At 43.2% G+C, this 23,211-nt stretch overlaps 1 protein-coding gene across 6 annotated transcripts; it reads right to left on the bottom strand.

The window, feature by feature from the left end:
- Positions 1-861: 861 nt before the first annotated feature.
- Positions 862-22,980, bottom strand: cttn (cortactin). Of its 6 annotated transcripts, XM_078285193.1 has the most exons (18): positions 22,855-22,980; positions 21,243-21,353; positions 21,014-21,087; positions 20,732-20,861; positions 18,688-18,798; positions 17,879-17,933; positions 16,849-16,959; positions 15,594-15,704; positions 14,426-14,536; positions 12,709-12,819; positions 10,926-11,036; positions 8,606-8,661; positions 7,995-8,064; positions 6,380-6,541; positions 6,258-6,349; positions 4,750-4,885; positions 3,822-3,890; positions 862-3,086 (listed from the first exon to the last, which is right to left on the bottom strand). In XM_078285193.1, the coding sequence occupies exons 2-18, from the start codon at positions 21,324-21,326 to the stop codon at positions 2,950-2,952; spliced, it is 1,731 nt and encodes a 576-aa protein (XP_078141319.1). In that variant the 5' UTR covers positions 21,327-21,353; positions 22,855-22,980; the 3' UTR covers positions 862-2,949. The 6 variants fall into 6 exon arrangements, with proteins under 6 accessions (XP_078141319.1, XP_078141302.1, XP_078141337.1 ...); XM_078285176.1 differs by having other exon boundaries at positions 6,258-6,541; XM_078285211.1 differs by lacking the exon at positions 10,926-11,036 and having other exon boundaries at positions 6,258-6,541.
- Between the last annotated feature and the right edge of the window lie 231 nt (positions 22,981-23,211).

The raw sequence follows: 23,211 nt of genomic DNA, 5'->3' as shown, positions 1-23,211 counted from the left end.
CCAATCAGCAACAAGATGCATCATCCCTGCAACTGTCATCAAAACTGGACCGGCAGTGTAGCAGTTAAGACCTCTAATTACAGCACCCTCATCAGGCCAATTAGTGTATTTTTTAAACACCAGAACACAGTGCCAAGTGCATCATCCTTACAAGTTTCGTTATAATCAGGCCAATAGTGTCGGAGAGATCACATGAGTTAGAATTATTGCGCCCCCATGAGGCCAATCAGTTTCAATTTTTCTAAATGCCAGAACACAGTGCAAACATGCATTATCCCTCAAGTTTAGTCAAAAACCATTACCTGGGTTTAATGTCCCTTCTGTGTAGATGTTTTTAAGTTAATTAAAGGAAGAAAGTGTTGCTGCCTAAAAGCCCACAGAGCAGCCTGTTTGGAGATATGTGCACTAAATATGTGCAGGCTAAATGTTCTACTGAAATGAATCATTTTAACACCCTGATAGGAGATTACTTTGAGTATATGGCTATGCATAAATATTCTTGGAGGTTATTATGGCTTGTAGATAGGAAATAACTTCTGTAACTCATGCATCGTTACTCCAGTGTTTGTGTATATAAAAATAATGTAATGCTGGTTAAACTGTATTATTTACAGAACACGTAGTACACATAACTCCCATTAAATTCTATAAATGACTATAATTTGGAAATTCCACTTCTGCCACCCACTTTATCTGAAGCAGTCACCATGATTTGCTTTCTGATCATTTGTGTGTGTGTGTGTGTGTGTGTGTGTATAGACTCTTTTCATTGCTAATGTGTAATGACATTATTAATGTTGTCTGTCAGCTTGATGGGATGATTTGACAAACAGGAACCGAAACAATACACCCTCAAACAAATTTACCATCCATACAGTTTGTTTATTGAAACTATTTACTTAAAAAAAAAAAAAAAAGAACAAGCAGGTAATGATGTGACTCAAGCAAACAGAGGTACAGATAAAAATAATACATTTTGAAAAGGTCACTTTTTTTTCTTATAAAACCCCAAAGTCCAGATGAATTTGATAAAAGCCCTCGCACGCTTACCTTTTAAGCTACACTACTGCATTAGATACCACAGACGACGGAATGAGATTGTCACACGTGTCGCCTGTTAAAAATAATAATTCGCGTTTTTTTTTTTTTTGAGAATTCACCGGAGCCTCTTCCCTTACAGCCCGATATAAGCCAACTATATTTCTACAGGTCATCTTTATTGTAAAAGTCCCCTAGAGATAAATAGCACGCACTTTAAGGTCACTCACTCGCCACCGCACACCGTTTGGCCGTGACAACGGATGTGAGTCTGGCTCCAGAACAAACATCACCACGCCTCACATTATGTGCGTACAAACACACCATGACATGACGACCGGGCGGGCCGAGGACAAGGCAGCGACACACAAATACACACAAAGTCTTTCCACATCCAAGAAACACAGTGACAGGGAACAAAAAGAATCAACTCTATATTATTTCTCAAAGCATCATAAATCATGATCTTTCTGTACATCGTTTTTAAGCATGGTGTCAGTGACTATGTATCTAGGGTATGAAGATGATCAAAAAATACTATCAACTGCAGTGTTTTTTTTATTTATAAGTTTCGTTTTTGCCACAGAGGAAATGGCAGCAGAGTCTTTGACATTTTTTGGCCCCGTGATTCTGTATATGATTTGCACATCAGCTGAAGGGAGAAACCGTCTTAGTGTTGACCGATATATAATCGACCCATACAACTGATGCGAGTGTTCAGAAAAAGAGGAACGCATTCAACACTCGGCGAATGAAAACTACTGTAAGCTCTAACCAAAGCTTCGTTTTCCACCACAAAGTGCAGCTGAAATCAGGAGGGGAATTCAAACTTCTGTGCAAGAGAGCAAACTTTTAAGCAGATGGACCAAGAAGCAGAGGAGAGCTGTTGGCTTTTTGGTCCACGGTCAGGTTACTGGGCTCCCCGAGGAACCTCCTGGACAGTTTATAGCTATCGGTATTTAACACTACTTAATATTCCAATGTGGATTTTTTTTTTCCCGCCTCAAGCTGTGCCTGCTAACATTAGTTAAAAGGTTGAGCTACTAAACTGTGAGCACCCTGAGCCTCGTGAACAAGACTCATTTTTGAGGACTTTTCTAGCTCATTTCTGTTATTACTCGAGTCTTTGGTGAGACTAAAACTCCTCTCTATGTTGTGTTAGTGAGCCTCAAGGTCTCAATACCTGATCGACACCTTGTGACGTTTTAACACCCGGAAGGAAACCTACAGCTACAATATGCAACTTTTCGCCTGGAGGCAGGAGGTGGGTTAGTGGGAGGTTAGCCCCGCCCTCCTCCCCCTCAGCTGGTCAAGTTCCTGCCCAAACACTCGTCACTCATCTCGATCAGCGGTTCACCTTGAAACGGCGTTTGGCCTGAGGCTGAGGTAACCGGCATCTGTAAAGCCACAACAGGTGCTGAAGAAGCCAACGGGGGGGAACGCAGCCAAATTGCATACTGTAGCTTTAACTAGTGCAAAGCAGAGGTGCAGAGCAAAGCTTTATGCCTTTTTTAAGCCCGGGTAATGAGTTCTATATAAGGTGAGTAGTGTTTTCCTCCTGGTATACCATCGTTCTACGAGACAACTCTTCCTCCCCGTCTATCGCTGCATTGATAGAGACAAAGCACGCCAAAAATGAATGGGTAGAGGAGGGGTGAGCGTGGAAAAAGGAGCGAAAGAAAGTCAGCTAAGAGACCTGAGGATGTCTCGCACAGTGTCGAAGCACCGAGATGAACTGAGAGAGAGAGAGAGAGAGAGAGAGAGAGAGAGAGAGAGAGAGAGAGAGAGAGAGAGAGAGAGAGAGAGAGAGAGAGAGAGAGAGACGGGGAAGGGGGAGGGGGGGGGTATTAAATGTCTCCTTCCTCTTCTGCGTAGGGAGAACAGGGAGACAAGTCGTCTTGGTAGGCGGGATCATTGCCGAACCTCCACGTAATTGGCCGGGAAGAGGCCGTAGGCGCCCCTGCACACGCCCCGCCACCAGCCCTCGTCGATCATCTCGATGTTGGTGATGATGTCATCGGGGTCGAAGGAGATCTCGTCGTCGCCGGCTGAAACGGGGAAGGGGCAGATTGGTGACGAAGAGGATAAACTGTGGATTTCTGGGATGGAGGCTGTGGGATCTGAGACCCTGTTAGACACTAGCTGCGTTTACATGGAGCCTTTTATTCCACTAATAATCAGAATAGTAGCCCAATCACAATAAAAATGCCTCAATCAGAATGAACCGGCCCGTTCCGAATTAAATTTCATTCTGTTTGAGAGGGGAGGTATAAGCCTTTTATAATCCAATGGATAAAATCTCGTCATGTAAACGCTCATTCTGATCACATTCTTTGGTTGGAATATCTATACTCTACTTTCCCGTTTGATGTAAGTGACGGAAATGACGTTTGCTTTTTTCCGGGAGAACTTGAATCATTGCAGGTGCAAAACAAAACGTCTGTTGCTGACACTTTTGGAGTCGTATGTTCTGATAAAACTGTTGCTTCATCAGAAAGAACAGCAGTAAAGAAGTAATGATGCTAAGCGCCCGGCGCAGGTCCATCTTTTAAAAACGTAAACCCATGTTAGAGTGCTGGTTTTATGTATTTTGTGCATGTCAGAAACTTTTATTCTGATTACATACTGTGGAGGAGCATGTAAACGCACACCATGCGATCCTTTTATTTAGCGCTCATGTAAACACTTGTGGGGGAATCTTCAATCCTAAGAACTAACTAACTCGGAATAATATGGCTCACGTAACCGCAGCTACTGTTTCCATAGGCAGCTTCCAGTCCCACCTGCTTGGTAGTCGTACAGGGCGACCGCCGTCACCCCGAGGTCCTCGCTGTACTCGTACTGCTGGCCGTCTGCAAGACAGAGCAAAGGGCTTTTACTCCCAAGTACAGTGTCAATCTGGAAAGTGTTTCCACTCTTGCTTAGTTCTCAAAACACGAGGCATCTTTGATCTTGTAGCAACACCACCGGCGACATAACCAGCTGAGTTTCATACAGTCTTTCCTTGTGGTTTTCTTTGGAGAACTAAGTGAGGAAGGGTGGAAAAAGCAAAAACTTAAAGGAAGAAATCCACCCTAAAACACTTTAACACAGCTATTGTTGATGTGCCTTACATTTCTGGGCCTATTTTGTGGTTTGATGGTGTATTTTTCTTATTCTTGTGGATTTTTTTTAGCGATCTAACCCATCAACGGTAAACGTCAGGTTTTGGTGTCAGTTCCTCAGAATCAAAGAGCCAGGGCTTCTTTCTAGAGCCGCCATTTTGCACCAAGAGACGTTCAACAATCATACAGGGAGAAATCCATCGTAGATGAGGAGAGAGACCAGTTTCTCCACTGACAGTAGCTTCAATAGACCAGAATGCAAAGCAGCCACAACTTACATCTTTGCAAATCTGTTGTCGGTAGTGTGTCAAATACAATGCCATCTTTGGCGGCTTTTTTTGTAATTTCAACAACCATGCAAGGCACTCTCACTTTTTCTTTACTGGAAAAACTCTCTCAACACATATAGAATACGGACGGTTGTTGAAAGTGATTCTGGGAAATGTAGGAAATCACTAACTGAAGTAGACAACACAGGTTGAAGAAAAGCAAAGTACACCGAAAATAACACACTTCACCACAACATAACCCCTGGAATGCATTGAACATCCCAGATTGATAATATATAGTGTCTGAGGGTGGATTTTAACTGGGCTGAGAGTTTCACCTGCTGCTGCAGTCGGCTCGGGGTTCTGGTAGAGCTCGTCCTCCTGGGCCTGCTGGCTGGCCGGCTCTCCCTCGTACGGCTGCTCTCCGTTCTCCTCAGCCGTGTCGTAGGTCGGCTCCTCCTGCGCTTCAGCCTCCTAACATGGCCGACAGGGGGAGACATAATCTGTCAGGTTAAAAGGCTGCTGAGCTCACGTTGGAAAGGACTTTCAAAACATCTGGAAGGAGGAACCGTGGGATCTGCTCCTGCAAAGACTTCTGAGATGGTGACAAGGAAACGTGCCAGAAGGAATGGAATTAATGGAACCAATAAAAAAAAACAAGGCAGCACACTTTGTTTCGGCTCAATTACAGCTACAGGCAAAACATGGTTTCATTATTTTTCACTTTTGTGAATGTAATCAAACAGTTTGTCTTTAACTCCAGTGTAAGAAATTAACTGTCTAAGACTGTCTGGAGAGCCGTGTCATGCAGTAACTGACTACAGGGGTGGAGAGGAGGAGCCATTGGGGAGTTTGTTTGACTAACAATGTTTTTTATTGTAGGTATTTTATTTATTTCTTTTTTTTTTGTACTTACTGTAGCTTTTTTACCACTTAAGTCTTTTTATGTAATGTGATTATTTGTGGGAGCATTGTATGTGCAAGACAAATTTCTGCATGGGGACAATAAACTTCATCTGATCTTAAAGTAAAGATGATTCTATACTCTCTGCTTGATTCTTGTTCTTTTTGGACAGCAGGCTGCAGCTGTAACCAAGAACATGCATAACTCCTCAATAGGCTCACTGTTTTTTGCCAGACTCTGGCCATGTTTACATGCACACAAATGGTGCAATTGTGATGTGATTAAGATAATAATGCGAGTAAGGCAGGACCCACGTAAACACGATACTGTCATTTTGTTAATGCAATCATGCTCTTAGTTGGAGTTGGCATAATCGCAGTAACATTACACCGAGTTCTCCAGTTTCACTAGCATTAACAGAGGAAATGTGATCAAGTTGCAGATGTGTGGCTGGTGAAGGAGCATGTTGTTCTCTCTAAGAGTCACAATAACCACATGTCAACTGGATTTTTAGGGGAGGTGTCACTTTATAGAATCATGTAAACAGCTTCACTGCACTATTGTCTTACTCAGACTATTGGCAATAGTCACAATAGTAAACTTAGCCATTGTGCATTGTCTGCAAGAGGTAAACATCACCTCATCAACAGATACCAGTGACTCCCTATGAATCCCTATGAAAAACAGTGTTAAAGCTGTGATACAGAACTTTCTTGACATTAAAATGACAAGAAATAAATAGGATCTATTCTACATGATCAGTCTGTATCTGTCTGTGACCCTGTGTGTTAATGCCTAAATCCCTTGTTTGCCTGTAATTGGCTTTTCAATGATGTTCGGCACTTTTCAATGATGTTTTGGGGCGTATACTGGGATAACGCACTTTTGCATATTATGGCTTTAAACCCGCAACATCGAGATGTAAATGATGCCGTGGCTCACCTGGTATGCGGGGGCGGGGGCGGCGGCTGGCTGGACGGGGGGAGTGGGGCTGGGAGTGGGGCTGGGACTGGGAGCCGGGACGGGGGAGGGGGTGGGGGAGGGGGCGGGGGCGGGGGAGGGGGCCTTGGCCGTCTCCTCGATGTTACGGCGCGCCTCCTCCTGCTCCTGCCTCTCCTTGGCCTGTCGACGCGCTCGCTCCTCCTCCGCCCGCTTCCTGTCCTCCTCCTCCTTCTGCTTGGCGATGTTCTCGAAGCGGGCCTTGATGCTTCCTGTGCTGCTGCCAGCTGCGGAGAGACAGACACCGAGAGAGGGAGAGGGAGAGAGGGAGAGACAAACACCAGGAGAGGGAGAGGGAGAGAGGGAGAAAGAGAGAGACAAACACCAAGAGAGGGAGAGGGAGAAAGAGAGACACAAACACCAAGAGAGGGAGAGGGAGAAAGAGAGAGACAGACAGACAGACAAGAGAGGGAGAGGGAGAGGGAGAGGGAGAGAGACAAACACCAAGAGAGGGAGAGGGAGACAGGGAGAGGGAGAGGGAGAGGGAGAAAGAGAGAGACAAACACCAAGAGAGGGAGAGGGAGTAGAAGAGGGAGAGGGAGAGAGGGAGAGGGAGAGGGAGAAAGAGAGAGACAGACAAGAGAGGGAGAGGGAGACAGGGAGAGGGAGAGAGGGAGAGACAAACACCGGGAGAGGGAGAGGGAGAAGAAGAGGGAGAGAGGGAGAGGGAGAGGGAGAGGGAGAAAGAGAGAGACAGACAGACAAGAGAGGGAGAGGGAGACAGGGAGAGGGAGAGGGAGGGGGAGAGAGGGAGAGGGAGAGAGGGAGACAGGGAGAGGGAGAGGGAGGGGGAGAGAGGGAGAGGGAGAGAGGGAGAGGGAGAGGGAGAGGGAGGGGGAGAGAGGGAGAGGGAGAGAGGGAGACAGGGAGAGGGAGAGGGAGAGGGAGGGGGAGAGAGGGAGAGGGAGAGAGGGAGAGGGAGAGGGAGGGGGAGAGAGGGAGAGAGGGAGACAGGGAGAGGGAGAGGGAGAGAGGGAGAGGGAGAGAGGGAGAGGGAGAGGGAGAGGGAGGGGGAGAGAGGGAGAGGGAGACAGGGAGAGGGAGAGGGAGAGAGGGAGAGGGAGAGGGAGAGGGAGAGGGAGAGGGAGAGGGAGAAAGAGAGAGACAGACAGACAAGAGAGGGAGCAAAATGTAAAAACCCAAAGAGTGAGGGACAGAGCAAACACAGTAAGAGTCAGAATGAAGAAATGATGTGACGGTATGGCTGGGCAATATTGACAAAATCAAAATTTACAATATTTTAGACCGAATACCTCGATAATGTGACGATATTTTGGGGGATGAGTATTCGTGCTTTCGTAAGATATTTACACACAAGAACAGTTTGTAAATTAGTAATGATCATTAGTAATCAGTAATGTGTAATCAGTAATAAGTAATGTGGATATGATGAGCAGGTAAAGCCAATCATTGTTCATTTTTCTCAGCCAGAACAGGCTGATAAGTTCAGAAACTCGTATCACTTTACTGTAACGCAGCCTTAAAGACCAGGAAGAAGTAACATTCAAGTTATTTCACAATATCGATATTATACAATATATCACCCAGCCCTATATGATGGGTTTACGTTGCCTCAAGTACCGACACAAACACACACACACACACACACACACACACACACACACACACACACACACACACACACACACACACACACAGGCAGTGTTGATGGCTGCTTACCAGCTTCCACAGGCTTGGTTTTCTGGTAGGCTGATCCCGGCTTCTCCACCTCCTCAAACGTCCCTGCACTCTGACGAGCACCAGAGAGACAAAACAATAAGACTGAGACCGCTACACACATGTACACACACACACACACACACATACACACACACACACTATAGGGCTGGGTTCAGTTACCCAAGTTAGCAAAATATCCAGATTCGTTCATACCCAAGTCGAAAAAATCTGCTTATCACATCTCCCTCAGTAATGTCATACACTTGCGTCCTCAGTCTCTACTTCCCAGTGTGTTTGTCAACATGGGGGATCACTTCTCAAAATGAAATAAGAATATGGCCAAATGCACGGCCCTGTCAACTGAAGGGCGAAGGGGGTGCACAAGTGTGATGAATAAACACTGATCAATGCAGCATCATGTAAAAGTTAACAAGTTTTGAAACTTTCTTTGTCCTTTGTTCCCCGGCAAATTATGTAAAAAGGTTCGATAAGGGATTCAAAGTATTCGGTTCCGATAAGCAGATTTGATGCAGGATTCAGACTCGATAAAATGCTTTTCAACCCCAACACACACACACACACACACACACACACACACACACACAGCTTACCTTATCCATCCGGTCCTTCTGGACACCGAATTTCCCTCCAAATCCTTTAGAATAATCTGGTAACAAAAGGGAGATAAGTAAAGGTCACTTTGTGTTTTATTCCAAAATTAATGGATCAACCACAGTCAGCATTCATCCGAACTTTTTTTTTTCAGAGCAGACCTCAAAAGAACGACTCAGTCTGCCAGTCTGACCTGGCAGAAATAAAAGGACAATCCTTTGACACTAGATAAGTAGATGGATTTAATTTTCATCACAATTTTCTGAGATAAAGTACTAGAGGCAGGGACTAGAGACTTGGCACGAAGCCCTTTCCGGTCTGCAGAAGTTCAGACAAAGTAGACTGTGGTTGGACGAGTCGACAGAACTGATAAATGGGGAAACTGCTGGAATCAAAACACGGGCTGAAACACATCTCATGCAAACCTGTACAAGAGGAGGAACAAAAAAAAACAGGCAAACTGAATACTGACAGTGACAGCAGGAGGACTGACAGTAGAAGGATCTTGACATAAGCCAGACGCTTCGGGCCAATGGCCGAACACTGAGGCAAGCGGCAGCCATGTTGGCTCAAACTCTGCATTGTAGGTCAGCCGTGTCTCTGCGTGTTTGCAGCAGCAGGTCTTGATACAATGCACTGTGGCTGTGTGACAGCGCCGCCATCATGCACAAAATGACTGCATAAGCAAACAAATAGCATCACGGCAGTGCTGGGAATAGCAGGAGGGGGTGGGGGCTCGGCGATATGCTGTGTTGGACTGAACATTGCTATATGAATGTAATAAGCACATATCATGGGGCCATGACCAATCATCAGGTCCTTTTAGAAGACTAGCTCCCTAGAAACACCAAAGTCTTAAAATAATGTTGTAATTTATAGATTTCATTTGAAGATTTCATGATCTTTAAATATCTTGCGCCATGAAAACCTGATCATATTTCCTAACACCTAACAGTTCCAACTGCCTGTTCGCCACAGGAAGAACTACATTAAAACTAAATCTAGTTGGTTTGTACACTATCATAGGCTATTACTATACTAGTGCTGAAATGATTAGTCGATTAATAGATTAGTAGATCGACAGAAAATTAAGCAATTATAATTTTGATAATCGATTAATCGTTTGTCATATATCAAATGTAAATACCACACGTTTGCTGCTTACAGCTTCACAAATGCTAAGATTTGCTGCTTTTCTCCACTTCATATCATTAGAAAATTAATACGCAGGGATTTTTGGCTGCTTGTCAAACTAAGTAAGGAATTTTAAGAATCACTTTGGGCTTTTTTATTTAATTATTTATTTTTATTTTATGTTATTTTAATTTTAACTTTTTTTCTATTGTTTCTTATATTTTCTTTCACCTTGTACAGGTATCTGTGTTGGTATGTAAGTGAAATATGCTGTTTCCTTTTTTTTATTTGTTGGAAAAACCAATAAAAGTTCAAGTAAAAAAAAAAAAAAAAGAATCACTTTGGGCTCTGGTAACTTGTGATGGGCATTTGTCATGATTTGACATTTTATAGACTAAATGATTGAACGATTAATCTAAAAAATAATTGATTAACCAATAATGAAAATGATCATTACTTGCAGCCCTTTACTACTGTATACTAGGCTACTTTATATCGCCTGGCCCAAAATGATGGCTGTTGGAGCGGGACATGGTTAGGGGGAAAACTGTTACATTCCAGAAGAGCGCAGGTACAAAATCATATAAACAGCATTAGAAAATGGCCAAGGAGTTGGGGAATTTCAAATTTACCACACCTCAGCAGCACAGACCTGACATCCCTAACTGATAAACAATAAAAAGATTCACAAGAAATACAAATATTCCTCTGAAATGACAGAAGTGGAATTTTCCAGGACTTTTTGATTCATCAAAGAGAGAGGCATGACGGCACCATAAAAGTGATACAAAAGAAAAAGACTTGATTCCTTTTCTTTTTTTGGGGGGGGGGAGTAACTATGTTGTTGATGTCTCTAACCAGTCGGTGCTGCAGTGGTGGGAGGGTGTGCAACAGAAGCAGGATGGGGGGGGGGGGGGGCACAGAAAGGGGCGTGTCCGTCTCTTAAGAGGGAACAGCTGTTACTGAAGAGGAGGAGGAGGGTGTGAAGGAAGGAGTATCAGGGTAAGAGGAGGTAGTATCTGTTCTGAAAAGGGGAGTTTTGGGAGGAGGGGGGGAGGTCTTTCCAGAATGGGTTGGGTCAGGGTGAGGAGGGTTTCTCCACATGAGAGGGATGGGGGGTTGGGGGGTTGGGGGGTTGGGGGGTTCGGGCGGAGGGGTTGCCAGGGGAGGAGGGAGTATCTGTGCCTTTCTGAGACTCGTGCTTGGCCAGGTTCTCCTTGTGCTCATAGCCCAGCGCACACTGGTCCTGCTTCTCCACCTCTACCCCATACTGCCCTCCAAACCCACGCTTATAGTCTGAAACATAACACACACACACACACACATATATATGGACAGACAAACACCAATTGACATTACACACACATATATAGACAGATAAACAGACATGTAGGGACAGCGATACACCCGGGAATCCTCTGTAAGATAATCTGTAAGAGGGAGCTGTGTGAAGGAACATGTTACGGCCTCAAAAGACACAACCTGGAAGATCTTCTAGTCTAGTCAACATGATATTGCTTCTTCCTTATTTTAGAAACACAATGAAAAGGTCAAGTGTTCATCCAGACCACAGTCCAGGTCCAGGCTCTTTCAGTGGAATCATTTCTTGATTATATGAAGATATTTTGATATCGCGATACACAATTCTCTTTGTCTAAAGTGGTGATAACAAGCACATTTTACTTCAAAACTCAAACATTTTAAGGAATATTATTTGAAAATTTCAAGGGGTTTTTATATCACATTTAACAATACCATGCATTTCATTGGAATTAACATCAATTTGATTATTCAACATGATTTTGCATAAATAAGCCATATCGTAACATATATCGATATCGAAAAAAATCCTCCCTTCCTCATTCCGGTCTACTTCCTGGCTCCTGTTTGGTCAGATTTATCTCCCCATCCCGGTCTGGACTCCCCATTTTACAGCATAAAGTAAAAGCTCAACTTTTCAAGAAACTAGAATCTTGCTCTGTCCTCTCCCCTGCTTGCACCTGCTCTTCCCAAAAAAAAACAACTCATGTCTTTACCAAGCCCTCTAGGGAGAAAGTTATATTTGTTACATTTATTGTCTGGGTGCTGTTGTTTTGACCCTTGCACTCCTCAATATTGGGCGCTTGTGAAGCTGGAAAACTTGGTATTTAGGCTGATTCTGCAGTTGCATTTATTGTAAGTTGCTCTATATAAGAGCATCAGCTAAATGCCTGACATGTAAATGTAAATCTAAGCTGCGCTCTCACTTCCTCTATCTGAGCCTGCGACAGACATGTTTTCCGCAGATTGAGGAAGTTGTCGACCTTCAAAGACCGCAACCAAAGCCGCAATGAGACCACATCAGAGCAGAGAGTAGGGGTGAAGAGGAAGGAGAGTTTTACAGTGAATACACATCACAAAACTCGAAGCAGACAACTTGTGACGGTTGAGGTTTGGTGGTTATGCTCCCAGTTCAAAGTGCTACATGTGCAAGCAAAAGTCAGACAGGATGGTTTGATGAGCAACTATTTAAACAAGAGAAACACATGCTTGGCTATCTACTCCTAAACTTTGCAACTGTTAAGAAAAAAAAAAAAAAAAAAACTCATGGAAAACTGAATTGTTGGCAGCTGAGATAAGATTTTTCAACTAAGCAAATGTGAAGGAACCATGTTTTTCAAATTTTCCGAATTTAATTTGTTGTGAAAAAAAAAGGGAACCAACTCCCTTATTTATCAGCTCAGGTGGACTCAAAAATCCACCAGCCACTTTCCATATTTTATAAGCCAAATCAGATTTTCAGAATAGAAAATAACCTCCTTAGTCTTTGACATAAAACTATGCCTTTGCTGTGTACCTGAAAACTATTACTTTCTTCCTTCAATAAGTTTATGTGGTTTGCAAGGGTCCAGCCCACATTATGTCTATTTCCTACTCCCATATGCCATAACAAAGCTTGTCTCCAAAGGATCCAAATCAGAAACTGTACCTTTCTGGGACTCGTGGAGCTGCAGTTTCTCCTGGTGGTCCCATCCCACCGCCGACTTATCCTGCCTGTCCGTCTGCACGCCAAACTTGCCCCCGAAGCCCTTCACATAGTCTGCACAAACGCACATGACACACACATAAACAATCAGAAACAATTCCAAACAGTTTTTGAAAAAGCAATAATGTCCTGTGTATCAATAAACTGACACAAATATTCAATACTTCCCAGTTAATCTCATCATTTACACTCAATTTAAATATCACAAAGTGTCAGGTTTTAATTATGTAATTCCTATGTCCTAGGACATAATATGTGATGCCAAACTAATGTTCAGCTCCAGCTGGAGATTTGTAGTCTGGAACTGATGTCACTACTATATATTTAATGCTCATTAGGATGTAAGATTTTAGACAAATATTGCATTATTTCATGGTGTTAGTCTGCCATTTACTGTTAATGGAGCATTTTCAGGCTGTACATCTTTATAACATCACAGCTTAAAATCTTAGTCATCTAGTTTGAGTTTTCATGCTCACAAATACTGATGGGACTGTTTATAGGAAAATAATAAATTCATTTGTACTCCGTTTTTAAAGCTGATATAGCCATACTAACACTGACATCATGTCAAAATGGCTGCCGCTGTTATCAGAGCATGTGATCCAGTTATCAGAGCCCGCACCACAAGAGCAAACCTAAGCAGCAAACACAACCAGGTGCATTGTGGGGAATTCTTGAGGTCACCTTTCCCTCCCCTCCCACTTCAGCCCATATCCATATGCTGCAGTCTGGCCAACCAGGAAGTAAAGTCTGTCTTGGCTGGGACCGGAGCGTTAAGACAAGAAGCTACAGGCAGAGCCGCTCAGCTATGTTGAAACTGAGAGGCGAGACAAGTCCCAGCAGACAGACGGGAGGGCGCGGCCACATCAACCGACTGGTGATAGGTCAGAAACATTATCACTGGCCTGACTATCTGCCAATAAAGACTATTGTCATGACTTCAAAAAAATACACTAAAAAATACAATCTTTAACAATCTAAAAATGTGATGACAATTTGATAGTTGATGTTTTTTGCATGTGTAAAGAAATTTAATTACCATAACACTTTTGGTAATGCATTTATCACAACTGACTATATGCTCAATAATATTGTCAATATGTGGAAATATGTATATAACCGTCAAGAAAATATAGGCATATATCAAAACAATAATATTTCTGCGCTGATCCATATTAAACTCTCTAAATAACATGGTTAATTGAAGAATAGTCTGATTTGCCAATATTCCATATGGATTTTCTCCAGAATATTTGAAAATTGGGGGCAATTTTAAATGGCAGCTCCCTCATTTGTGTATTCCTGATATTACAAGACAGAAACAAAATATAGGACAAACTAAACTATGAATTATTACAGAGAAACTACCTTAACTGTGAGAAACTAGGGACTGTTTTCCTTATAATTTAAGGTGGTTCATTTTTCTCAAAGTGTGACCAAATCTCACAAATGAATTTTCAGTAAAGGGCAGGTGAATGATGAAGGTACTGGCAGCAACAGAATCAGCTGTACACTGTAATTATGCAGAAAGACAGCAGAAATCTTAAATATTACTGAAAGTTGTTTAATTTGGTGAATTTCTGTGTATCGTTACATGGACAGTGTGTGTATTAAGTACCAAGCCAGGCTGTGTGTGTGTCACAGTATCGATACCAACCTTTCTGAGACTCGTGCCTCTCCGTTTTGCCCTGGTACTCGAAGCCCACGGCGCTCTTGTCCACCTTGTCCGTCTCTACGCCAAACTTGCCGCCGAAGCCCTTGGCATAATCTGCCGGTGGCCAGAGCAGAGGAGGAGGGAGAAGAGCCAGAGTTAAGACAGGAAGAGGCGGAGCAGAGTCTCTACACAGCTTTCACCAGCAGAGTCTTCTTCCTGTGCGTGTTTAACCTCATTCACTCCACATAACATCATATTTCACTTTGGTATAACAGCGATAGTTTTTAAAGACACATCGCTTCATGTGTGTTGTGACCCATTACTGTCTATCTCAGGCATCACAGTGATGTCACGTGCTTGCTAACCAGTTTCCTTCTGGCAAACTGTAAATTCTACGTTTAACACATAAACAGACTAAGAACCACATCAAATACCAACAAAGCATTCTGAGTTTATTTCCGAGTTGTGACGTCTGCCTCTTTAAGAAGTCATTTCTCCCATTTTTAATTACCAATAAAGTGAGTTGGAAGACAGATGACTGATAAACACATCAGAGGTTAACTTTCCCTCAAGTCTTACCAAAGGGCATGTTTTAAAAGGAAGAAAATGTACAAAATTAAGATATCACAGTTTGTGTTATGCCTCAGCCACAGACTAGAAGGCTCTGGCATATCCGTGCCAATCACCTGGGAAGGAAAGGGAGCAAGGACACATTGTAGGAAACAACATTTCGGAATGGAATGCCACCCGAGTCCAAGAACGCCCCGAAGTAATTCAAGTCCTCTGAAGCAGAGGTACTGTACTACATCTCAGAAATATTATAATTAGAATGAGTTATTCACATTGGCAAAAAAAAAAAATCACATCACACACAGCAGCTGATAGAGCTAAAATTAAAATAAAGCCATTTATGCAGCCTTACATAAAGCAGGCGAACAGCACAGGCTAAAGAATGAAGGAAGAGGGAGGAATGCCAAATAATGTGACTCGTCTGGACTTGCAAGGAGCTGCACTCACCGAGTCAGGCCAAGTTGTTGATGTGTGTGTGTGTGTGTGTGTGTGTGTGTGTGTGTGTGTGTGTGTGTGTGTGTGTGTGTGTGTCCATCTGCCATGTTTTCTCCGTGTTTCTCCTGTTAATGGGAATGGCGCATGGCAGGGACACTGGACAAACCTTTCTGGGACTCGTGTTTCTCGGTTTTGCCTTGGTAATCGAAGCCCACTGCACTCTGGTCCTGGCGATCTGCCTGCACTCCGTATCGCCCCCCAAACCCAGCGGAGTAGTCTACACAGCAAAGCAGGGGGCAAGGGTCAAAGTTCAGGGACAAGCAGCATAGCAGCAATGGTCAAGAAGCTGCCCAATTCCAAATCACCCATCAACACTTGCTGGCAGAAGCCAGTACAAACCCAAGAGAGGATCAAACACTTGGGTAAAGAGTTAGACAATCAGTCGTAGTCACTGCTGTCATAATCACACAATCAGTTCACTTCATGTAGTTTTAAATGTAAATTCAGTTCTTTTCAGGATTGATCAGTGCAGAAATTTGGAAAAACTAACACATTGTTCTGCTGGTGGTGCAGAAAAAAGAAAGGCATCTGCACCACCATTTGTTAAATTGTTTAAGAACAGAATTGGAATTGGGCAAGTTTTCTGCTCCTCTGTGATGACTGTAGGAGACTCTGGAGGAGATGAGCACAACACAAGGATGGTGACAATATGGAGTCATGGGAAGGCAGCTCATAAGCACTGAGAGCTGAGAGGCTGGAGTGGACCCCCACAGCACTGGGATCACCCTTTTCCCTATCCATATAACTCATAATATGCCGAAGCCCAGTTTCCTTCTGGCAAACTGTAAACTCTACGTTTAACACATAAACAGACTAAGAACCATATCACATGCCAACAAAGCATTTCGAAATTATTTTACGAGTTGTAACGCCTGACTCTTTAAGAAGTAATTTCTCCCATTTTTAATTACCAATAAAGTGAGTTGGAAGACAGATAAACTGACAAACACATCAGAGGTTAACTTTCCCTCAAGTCTTACCAAAGGGCATGTTTTAAAAGGAAGAAAATGTACAAAATTAAAATATCACAGTTTGTGTCATGCCTAAGCCACAGACTAGAAGGCGCTGCCATATCCGAGCCAATCACCTGGAAAGGAAAGGGAGCAAGGACACATTGTAAGGCTGCAAAGTGGCTTTATTTAAATTTTAGCTCTATCAGCTGCTGTGTGTGATGTGACTTTTTTTTGCCAATGTGAATAACTCATTCTAATTATAGTATTTCTGAGATGTAGTACAGTACCTCTGCTTCAGAAGACTTGAATTTCTTTGGGGTGTGTGTGTTAGTGTGTGTCCATCTGCCATGTTTTCTCCGTGTTTCTCCTGTTAATGGGAATGGCGCATGGCAGGGACACTGGACAAACCTTTCTGGGACTCGTGTTTCTCGGTTTTGCCTTGGTAATCGAAGCCCAGTGCACTCTGGTCCACACGATCTGCCTGCACTCCGTATCGCCCCCCAAACCCAGTGGAGTAGTCTACACAGCAAAGCAGGGGGCAAGGGTCAAAGTTCAGGGACAAGCAGCATGGCAGCAATGGTCAGGAAGCAGCCCAATTCCAAATCACCCATCAACACTTGCTGGCAGAAGCCAGTACAAACCCAAGAGAGGATCAAACACTTGGGCAAAGAGCTAAATAATCAGTCGTAGTCACTGCTGTCATAATCACACAATCCGTTCACTTCATGTAGTTTTTAAATTCAGTTCCTTTTCAGGATTAATCAGTGCAGAATTTTGGAAAAACTACACATTGTCCTGCTGGTGGTGCAGAAAAAAGAAAGGCATCTGCACCACTGTTAAATAGTTACACTTAAATTTAAGAACAGAATTGGAATTGGGCAAGTTTTCTGCTCTTCTGTGATGACTGTAGGAGCGTAACACAAGGATGGTGACAGTATGGAGTCATGGGAAGCAGCTAAAGAGCACTGAGAGCTAAGAGGCTGGAGTGGACTCCCGCAGCACTGGGATCACCTTTCTTCCCATCCATATAAATTATAATATACCAAAAAGCAAACAGCAAAAAAAACAGCTAGCTCTTTCTGGCTTTACAGTAGCAGCCTGGCAGAGCAGAGATCAAGCAGCTGCTGGTCGGCACAGCAGGAGCACGCTTGGTAAGGCCGGCCACCAGCTAAATACTTAACAATTTAGTAGCTGGCAAGTTTCTCTACTCCGGCTTTTTCTATTCTCAAAATCTAACTGGTAAAATAGTGAAACAATATGGTGAATTTTGGAATTTATCAACTGATGCGTCCAGTGAATAAAAGAAAGATTAATTTCCTTTCCTGGATTAGGATGCACATTACTGTCTGGAACTGTAGGTGGAAAAGACAACCAGGCTATTTACTGGTGATAAGGGGCTGAAACAGAGGAGTGGAAAGAAACCACATTGCGACATCACCTTTCTGCGAAGCGTGTTTCTCTGTCTTCCCAGCGTACTCAAACCCAACAGCAGACTGGCATGAGAGAAAGGAAGAGGCAACACATGATTATTACACCGACTGATCCCTCTGTGAGTGTGTGTGTGTGTGTGTGTGTGTGTGTGTGTGTGTTAGAACTGTCTTTTTTTTTCCAATTTCAAAATTTTTAATCTCTCAACAGAACAAAAATATCACGGAAAATTTCAATTTTGTAATTCCTGTCCCTCTCAGTGACCGACAATCAGATTTTCAAGGTAATTTTGAAATATACAATGTAACACTGACAGACAAAATCTGTCAGTTTTTCTTAATTGATCCAATGCAGAACCAGTTCTACTTTAAACTGAACGTGCACCGACACTGTGCTGCAAAACAGCGCAATAACTCTCGCTTTTAAATCAGAATGTCAGCCTTGGAAAGCTTTCATACACTTAGGCAGAATATTTTGTGGCACTGATTCTTCTTTAGGACTTTTGATTTACAGGATGCATTACCGTTTGTGTGGGACTGCTCTGCATGCATCCAATGAATAACAGTGGAAAAAAAAGCTAATGACACTTCAGTTCATACACTATTATTACAAGAAATTTCTCTCATGGTTTTGTTCAGATTCAGTTTTGGGAGAAAGTCTCATCCCTGTCGTGTGTGTCATTTCTTAAAGAAGGTAACTGACATTTTACACAGCCAAATCATCAAAAATCAGTTTAAAGTCAAGGAGATGTTATTCATTTAATCCACTCAAGTGTTTAAATGTGTCTAAACAGAGAAGTGCAGAACAGCGGGGGAATACCTGGTCAACGCGGTCAGCCTGCACTCCAAACTTCCCCCCAAAGCCCTTGGAGGTATCTGTCTGGGAGCAGTGCTTGGACAGCTTGCTCTGGTAGTCGTGACCCACAGCAGACTGTCGACACACACAGAGACGAGGGGCTGAGATTAGAGAGAGGGCCAGAAAAATACACACTGCCTACTGGTGGAAACGGTAAGAAGGGGGAAAACCGGGGGGGGGGGGGAGATATGAAAGCAGCAGTTCAACTATAAACACAGCCAGTGGTTTGGAGTGGTGACATCTGACTCATCACAGCTGCACACAGGTCCACACAGTGTGGGGTAAACAGTGCTCGGTCATCACATTCATGCTGGACTGACCGCACAACCCAGAGAGAGAGGGAGGGAGAGAGAGGGAGGGAGAGAGAGGGAGGGAGAGGTGTGGACGGACAGAGCTGCTTGGCAGGAAAGATTATCGAGTGTGAAATGCCCACTACTGACTCGCCCTGTTCACACACACACATACTGACAAGCACATTACAGAACCTTCTGCACAGGCTGAAAGGACTTTCTGGGATAATTTCGATTTGTGAAAATGTTGGCTTTTCATATTTTCAAACAGAGCTTCTTCAAACAGGGCTGTCTTTGAAATACAGGTACTTTTTTGTACTGTAAACCAGCAGGATGTACCCAACTGACTTCAAATTTAGCTTCAGCTACAGCAAAACAGGTTTTTTTTTTTATCCCTGGTGTCAAGGAAAAGTAGTGCAAAGAATACAACCTGGGGCATGAGATTTTTTTTCTTTAAAAAGGAGAATGGGCGGTGAACTCACATACTGTGTGTTTTATTGTATTTAGACAGTTGGAAAGCAGAGAGGGAGACAGAGTAGTGGGGAGACAGGAGAGAAAGTTCTGGTGGGATTTGATCTCAGACCAGCAGAAGAAGTGGATTTGACCACTTGACTGCCTCTGAGCACAGACTGAGGCAGGGGAGTTTAAATGTAATAAAGAGTAGAATAATTTGTAACATTAGAGCATAAATCGTTGTACGGACTGATCTGCTGCTTGGTCATGAACGGTCATACACACCACAGATCCTGTAACAACAATGTGGAGCACAGCCTAACATCACTGAAACCAGAGATAAAATGTCTGACCACACAGCTATCACATATCTTTAAACTGAACTGATGATGATGATAAGACTGAGAGCTACGATGAAACAACTCCCTGCTGGGCATGAATATCATAATTATGATGATGAGAAAATGCTGCCATGATGCAGCTGAGGCAAAGTGGCTGGCAAACCGGTTTCTTGAACAACACGTCTTGTTTCTCTTTGATAGCTAAATATTTATAGTGTTAAAGCTGGACCATGTACAAGCTGAACAGAAATTTCTATTACTTGCTTATGCCGTGAACGCAGACATTTCTACGGATGCTGCCTCTCCTACTTCACATGGACTTGACACATAACGACTGCACTCTTCACCCCACTCCTAATGCTAAACTTTCTATTACTTATCACAGCTCCATCACCACTTCAGCAGGCAATGTGGTAATAAATCTGAGACATATTGTGCATTCATCTGCTATCAGATATAGTGGAAAAATATTGGAATTTTGCTACCGGAGTTTCCAAGTTATGACACAACGGTGACCTTTAACCTTCTCAACAAGGCAAAAAACTCAAGTTTTGTGTCAGTCAACAGAAAGAAAACACATATACATGCACCTTTATTGCAAGTTTATTATTAGCCAAACTAACCTAACATTCATTTGAATTAAATTTGTCAGATTAGCTTGTTAAGCTAAAGGAGGTCCATATTTGTTTATTGTTTATCTTCCAGGTTTGATTTTCTGACAAAACAGCACATGAACACAACGCTGTTTCGCAGCCAACTTGGAAGTCCCTTACGTCAGACTTTCCCACCAGCACATGAACACACAAATAGCTCTTTAAAACTGACAAAATATGTAAACGAAAGCAAACAAACGGCCTGTTCCAGGTTTATCCCATAGTTTAACTGTGAGCACAACAGCTGTAAAAGGCTCCAGGTCTCTCTTACCTTGTCCATGCGGTCCTGCTGCACTCCAAACTTGCCCCCATATCCATGCGAGGCCTTGGGCATGCTGTCCATCTCCTTCTGCTTCAGGGAGGTGTGCTCCGTCGACACGTTCTCACGCAGCTGGTGGATACTGGGCCAGAGGGGGGACAGAGTTAGATGACACGTTTTGTGGCTTTTCACATTACAGATCACATTATGAAAAAAAAAGAAGAAAACCCCTGCTTATTGTAGTGAAAACTGATGTCTAAAAAACACTATTCGACCCATCCCATAGTTCCTCACTTTATGTGCTCCTGATGTCCTGAGCCGGCCACCGTCTTCGCCCCCCAGCGCTGCTCTTTCTCCGACACGTCATTCTAGAAAACCAAAAAAACACAGAATGATCAGAGATGGTGGATGGATGAAGAACGAATAGAGAAATATAAGGATTTCATGGAGAGGGAGGAAGAGTGATGGGGTTATGGAGGGAGGAGGAGGAGTGATGGGGTCTTCCTAATAGTTTCACAGCCACCTCAAAGTCGGGGTCGGTCTCCCAGTCGTCCCCTCCGTCGTCCATGGTCATCTTGACTGGCTGTCCTGCTGCTGCCTTCCACATCTTTAGCGAGCCTGTGCCACACACACACTGAAACACAGAAAACAAAAACAAAAAAAAATGCTGAATCCCCACCAGCTTCAGGGTGCTGCTCACTAAGGATGGGACGATATATCAGAAATCAATTTATGACAATACAAAAATTTGACAATACGTGTATCATGGGGCAGAAAAATGACTTCTGTAATCACAAATGAGATGGTTTGCCCATCACAGCTTCACGAGCTTTCCATCAAAATTATATTATTTGCACTTTTTAATGACGTTATTTAATTGTTGTTTACATTCTAGCAAGCCAGAAAGTTAGAAAGATCTGTGACTCAGAAATAAACATAATTCTGCACAGTCATACTGTGTTGTCATTGAACTTTTATTTACGACATGGTATTGTGGTTGTATAGGATCATGAACCCCATGTTGTGTATCGAGTCGAGTTGTATCGTAAGCATATTGTCCCATTCATGCTGTTCAGGGGTACTGGGAATCAAGTAAGTATTGCTTTATTACAATTTTTTTTTTTTTTAAATGACACTGGCAAGCTGACTCACTGCCCTGCTTTGAAACTGAGATGCAGAGCTACATGATGAATAGCCTCTTTGGTCCACTGGCTGACTCTGGATGACCTCCAGGGCTTTTGGCGTTTCTGGAACAATAACAGCTTTGTGTACTAATCCTAATTCCTGACTCAGCACAATCTGGGCATCAGCATCTGTGTTCAATTAGAGACCGCAGGATACGTGGCTCCATTCACTAGCATGGGAGCAAGAAAGGAGGAAGAGAGGTCTGAAGTGGAGGAAGGAACCTGGCAAGTCCCAGCTTCCAACTTTCAGTGTGTTAACACAGGACAACCACACCCATCTGCTGATCACATTCAACCCCCCGAAGGATCAATTCTGTCAGGCCAGGACCGGGGGAGGAGAACCACAATTAGGTCGGACTATGGGGAAAACATTAAACCTGAATAAAAAGGTTTACATTTGGACAACAGAGAGCAGTTGGCAGCTTTATCCCGCTCCCATCCCAATGTGTAATTTCCGCGTTGTTATCTAGTTAGCTCGGATAACGTAGCTAATGTTGGTTAGTTTGCTTTAAGCTAAAGTAGGCCAGACCACACATATCAGGACTATCATCTCCTAGCTAGAAAATCTAGTTGTTCGTGTGAGATAATGACATTTAAGATTGGTGCCAACTGCAGTGGTTTCAATGGAAAACTGCAACTGACTGCGTATCGTGTTTTAGATTTTACAGAAAGGTAATGGAAATATGATGTATGCCGTGTTTATGTTTAATACCTCGATTTTTTTTTACTACATTAGATAGGAAAGACAACGTTAAATGACTGAAAGGTGTTTCATTTTGCTCCCAAATCGGGAATACTGGCGGCTGGCTGTGGTATTTCCTGTTCCAGTTTTAGCTAACTAGCTAAGCTAACATGCCTGGAATAATGATTTACTGACTCAGTGCGAGCTCGTGTGCTGCTACAGGCACAGGTAATCATTTTATACGCCAAAAGGAACCGCTAAATACTTACCGTCCACGACAAAAGGTAACTCCAACCAGAGTGGGAAGTCAATTAAAAAAAAATAAAAATCCCCCTGCTGGATGCCAAACCCTTGACAGTACAAGATCTGATGGAGAAACAGTAACGTTACTAGGAAGGACTGAGCTCCTGCTGCTGCTCTTCCGGCTCTCCCAGTATCCCATTTCCTGCTTAGGGTGACGTCAGCGTGGTGACGTCAGCTTAGGGGGGATGTTGCATGAAAAGTGGGAAAATTAAAATGTCAAATTTGGGGTTTTCTGTGAGTCTAATCTTTTTTTCAGCTTGGGACCCTGCGTCTGCCCAGAGTCTAGCCTGCAATGCCAAAGAGACAAATACATTTTAGGGTTT

Source organism: Centroberyx gerrardi, chromosome 1, assembly GCF_048128805.1.
Source record: "Centroberyx gerrardi isolate f3 chromosome 1, fCenGer3.hap1.cur.20231027, whole genome shotgun sequence".
Lineage (NCBI taxonomy): Eukaryota > Metazoa > Chordata > Actinopteri > Beryciformes > Berycidae > Centroberyx > Centroberyx gerrardi.
Note: the sequence above shows the minus strand (reverse complement) of the source record. Positions and strands in the feature narration are given on the sequence as shown.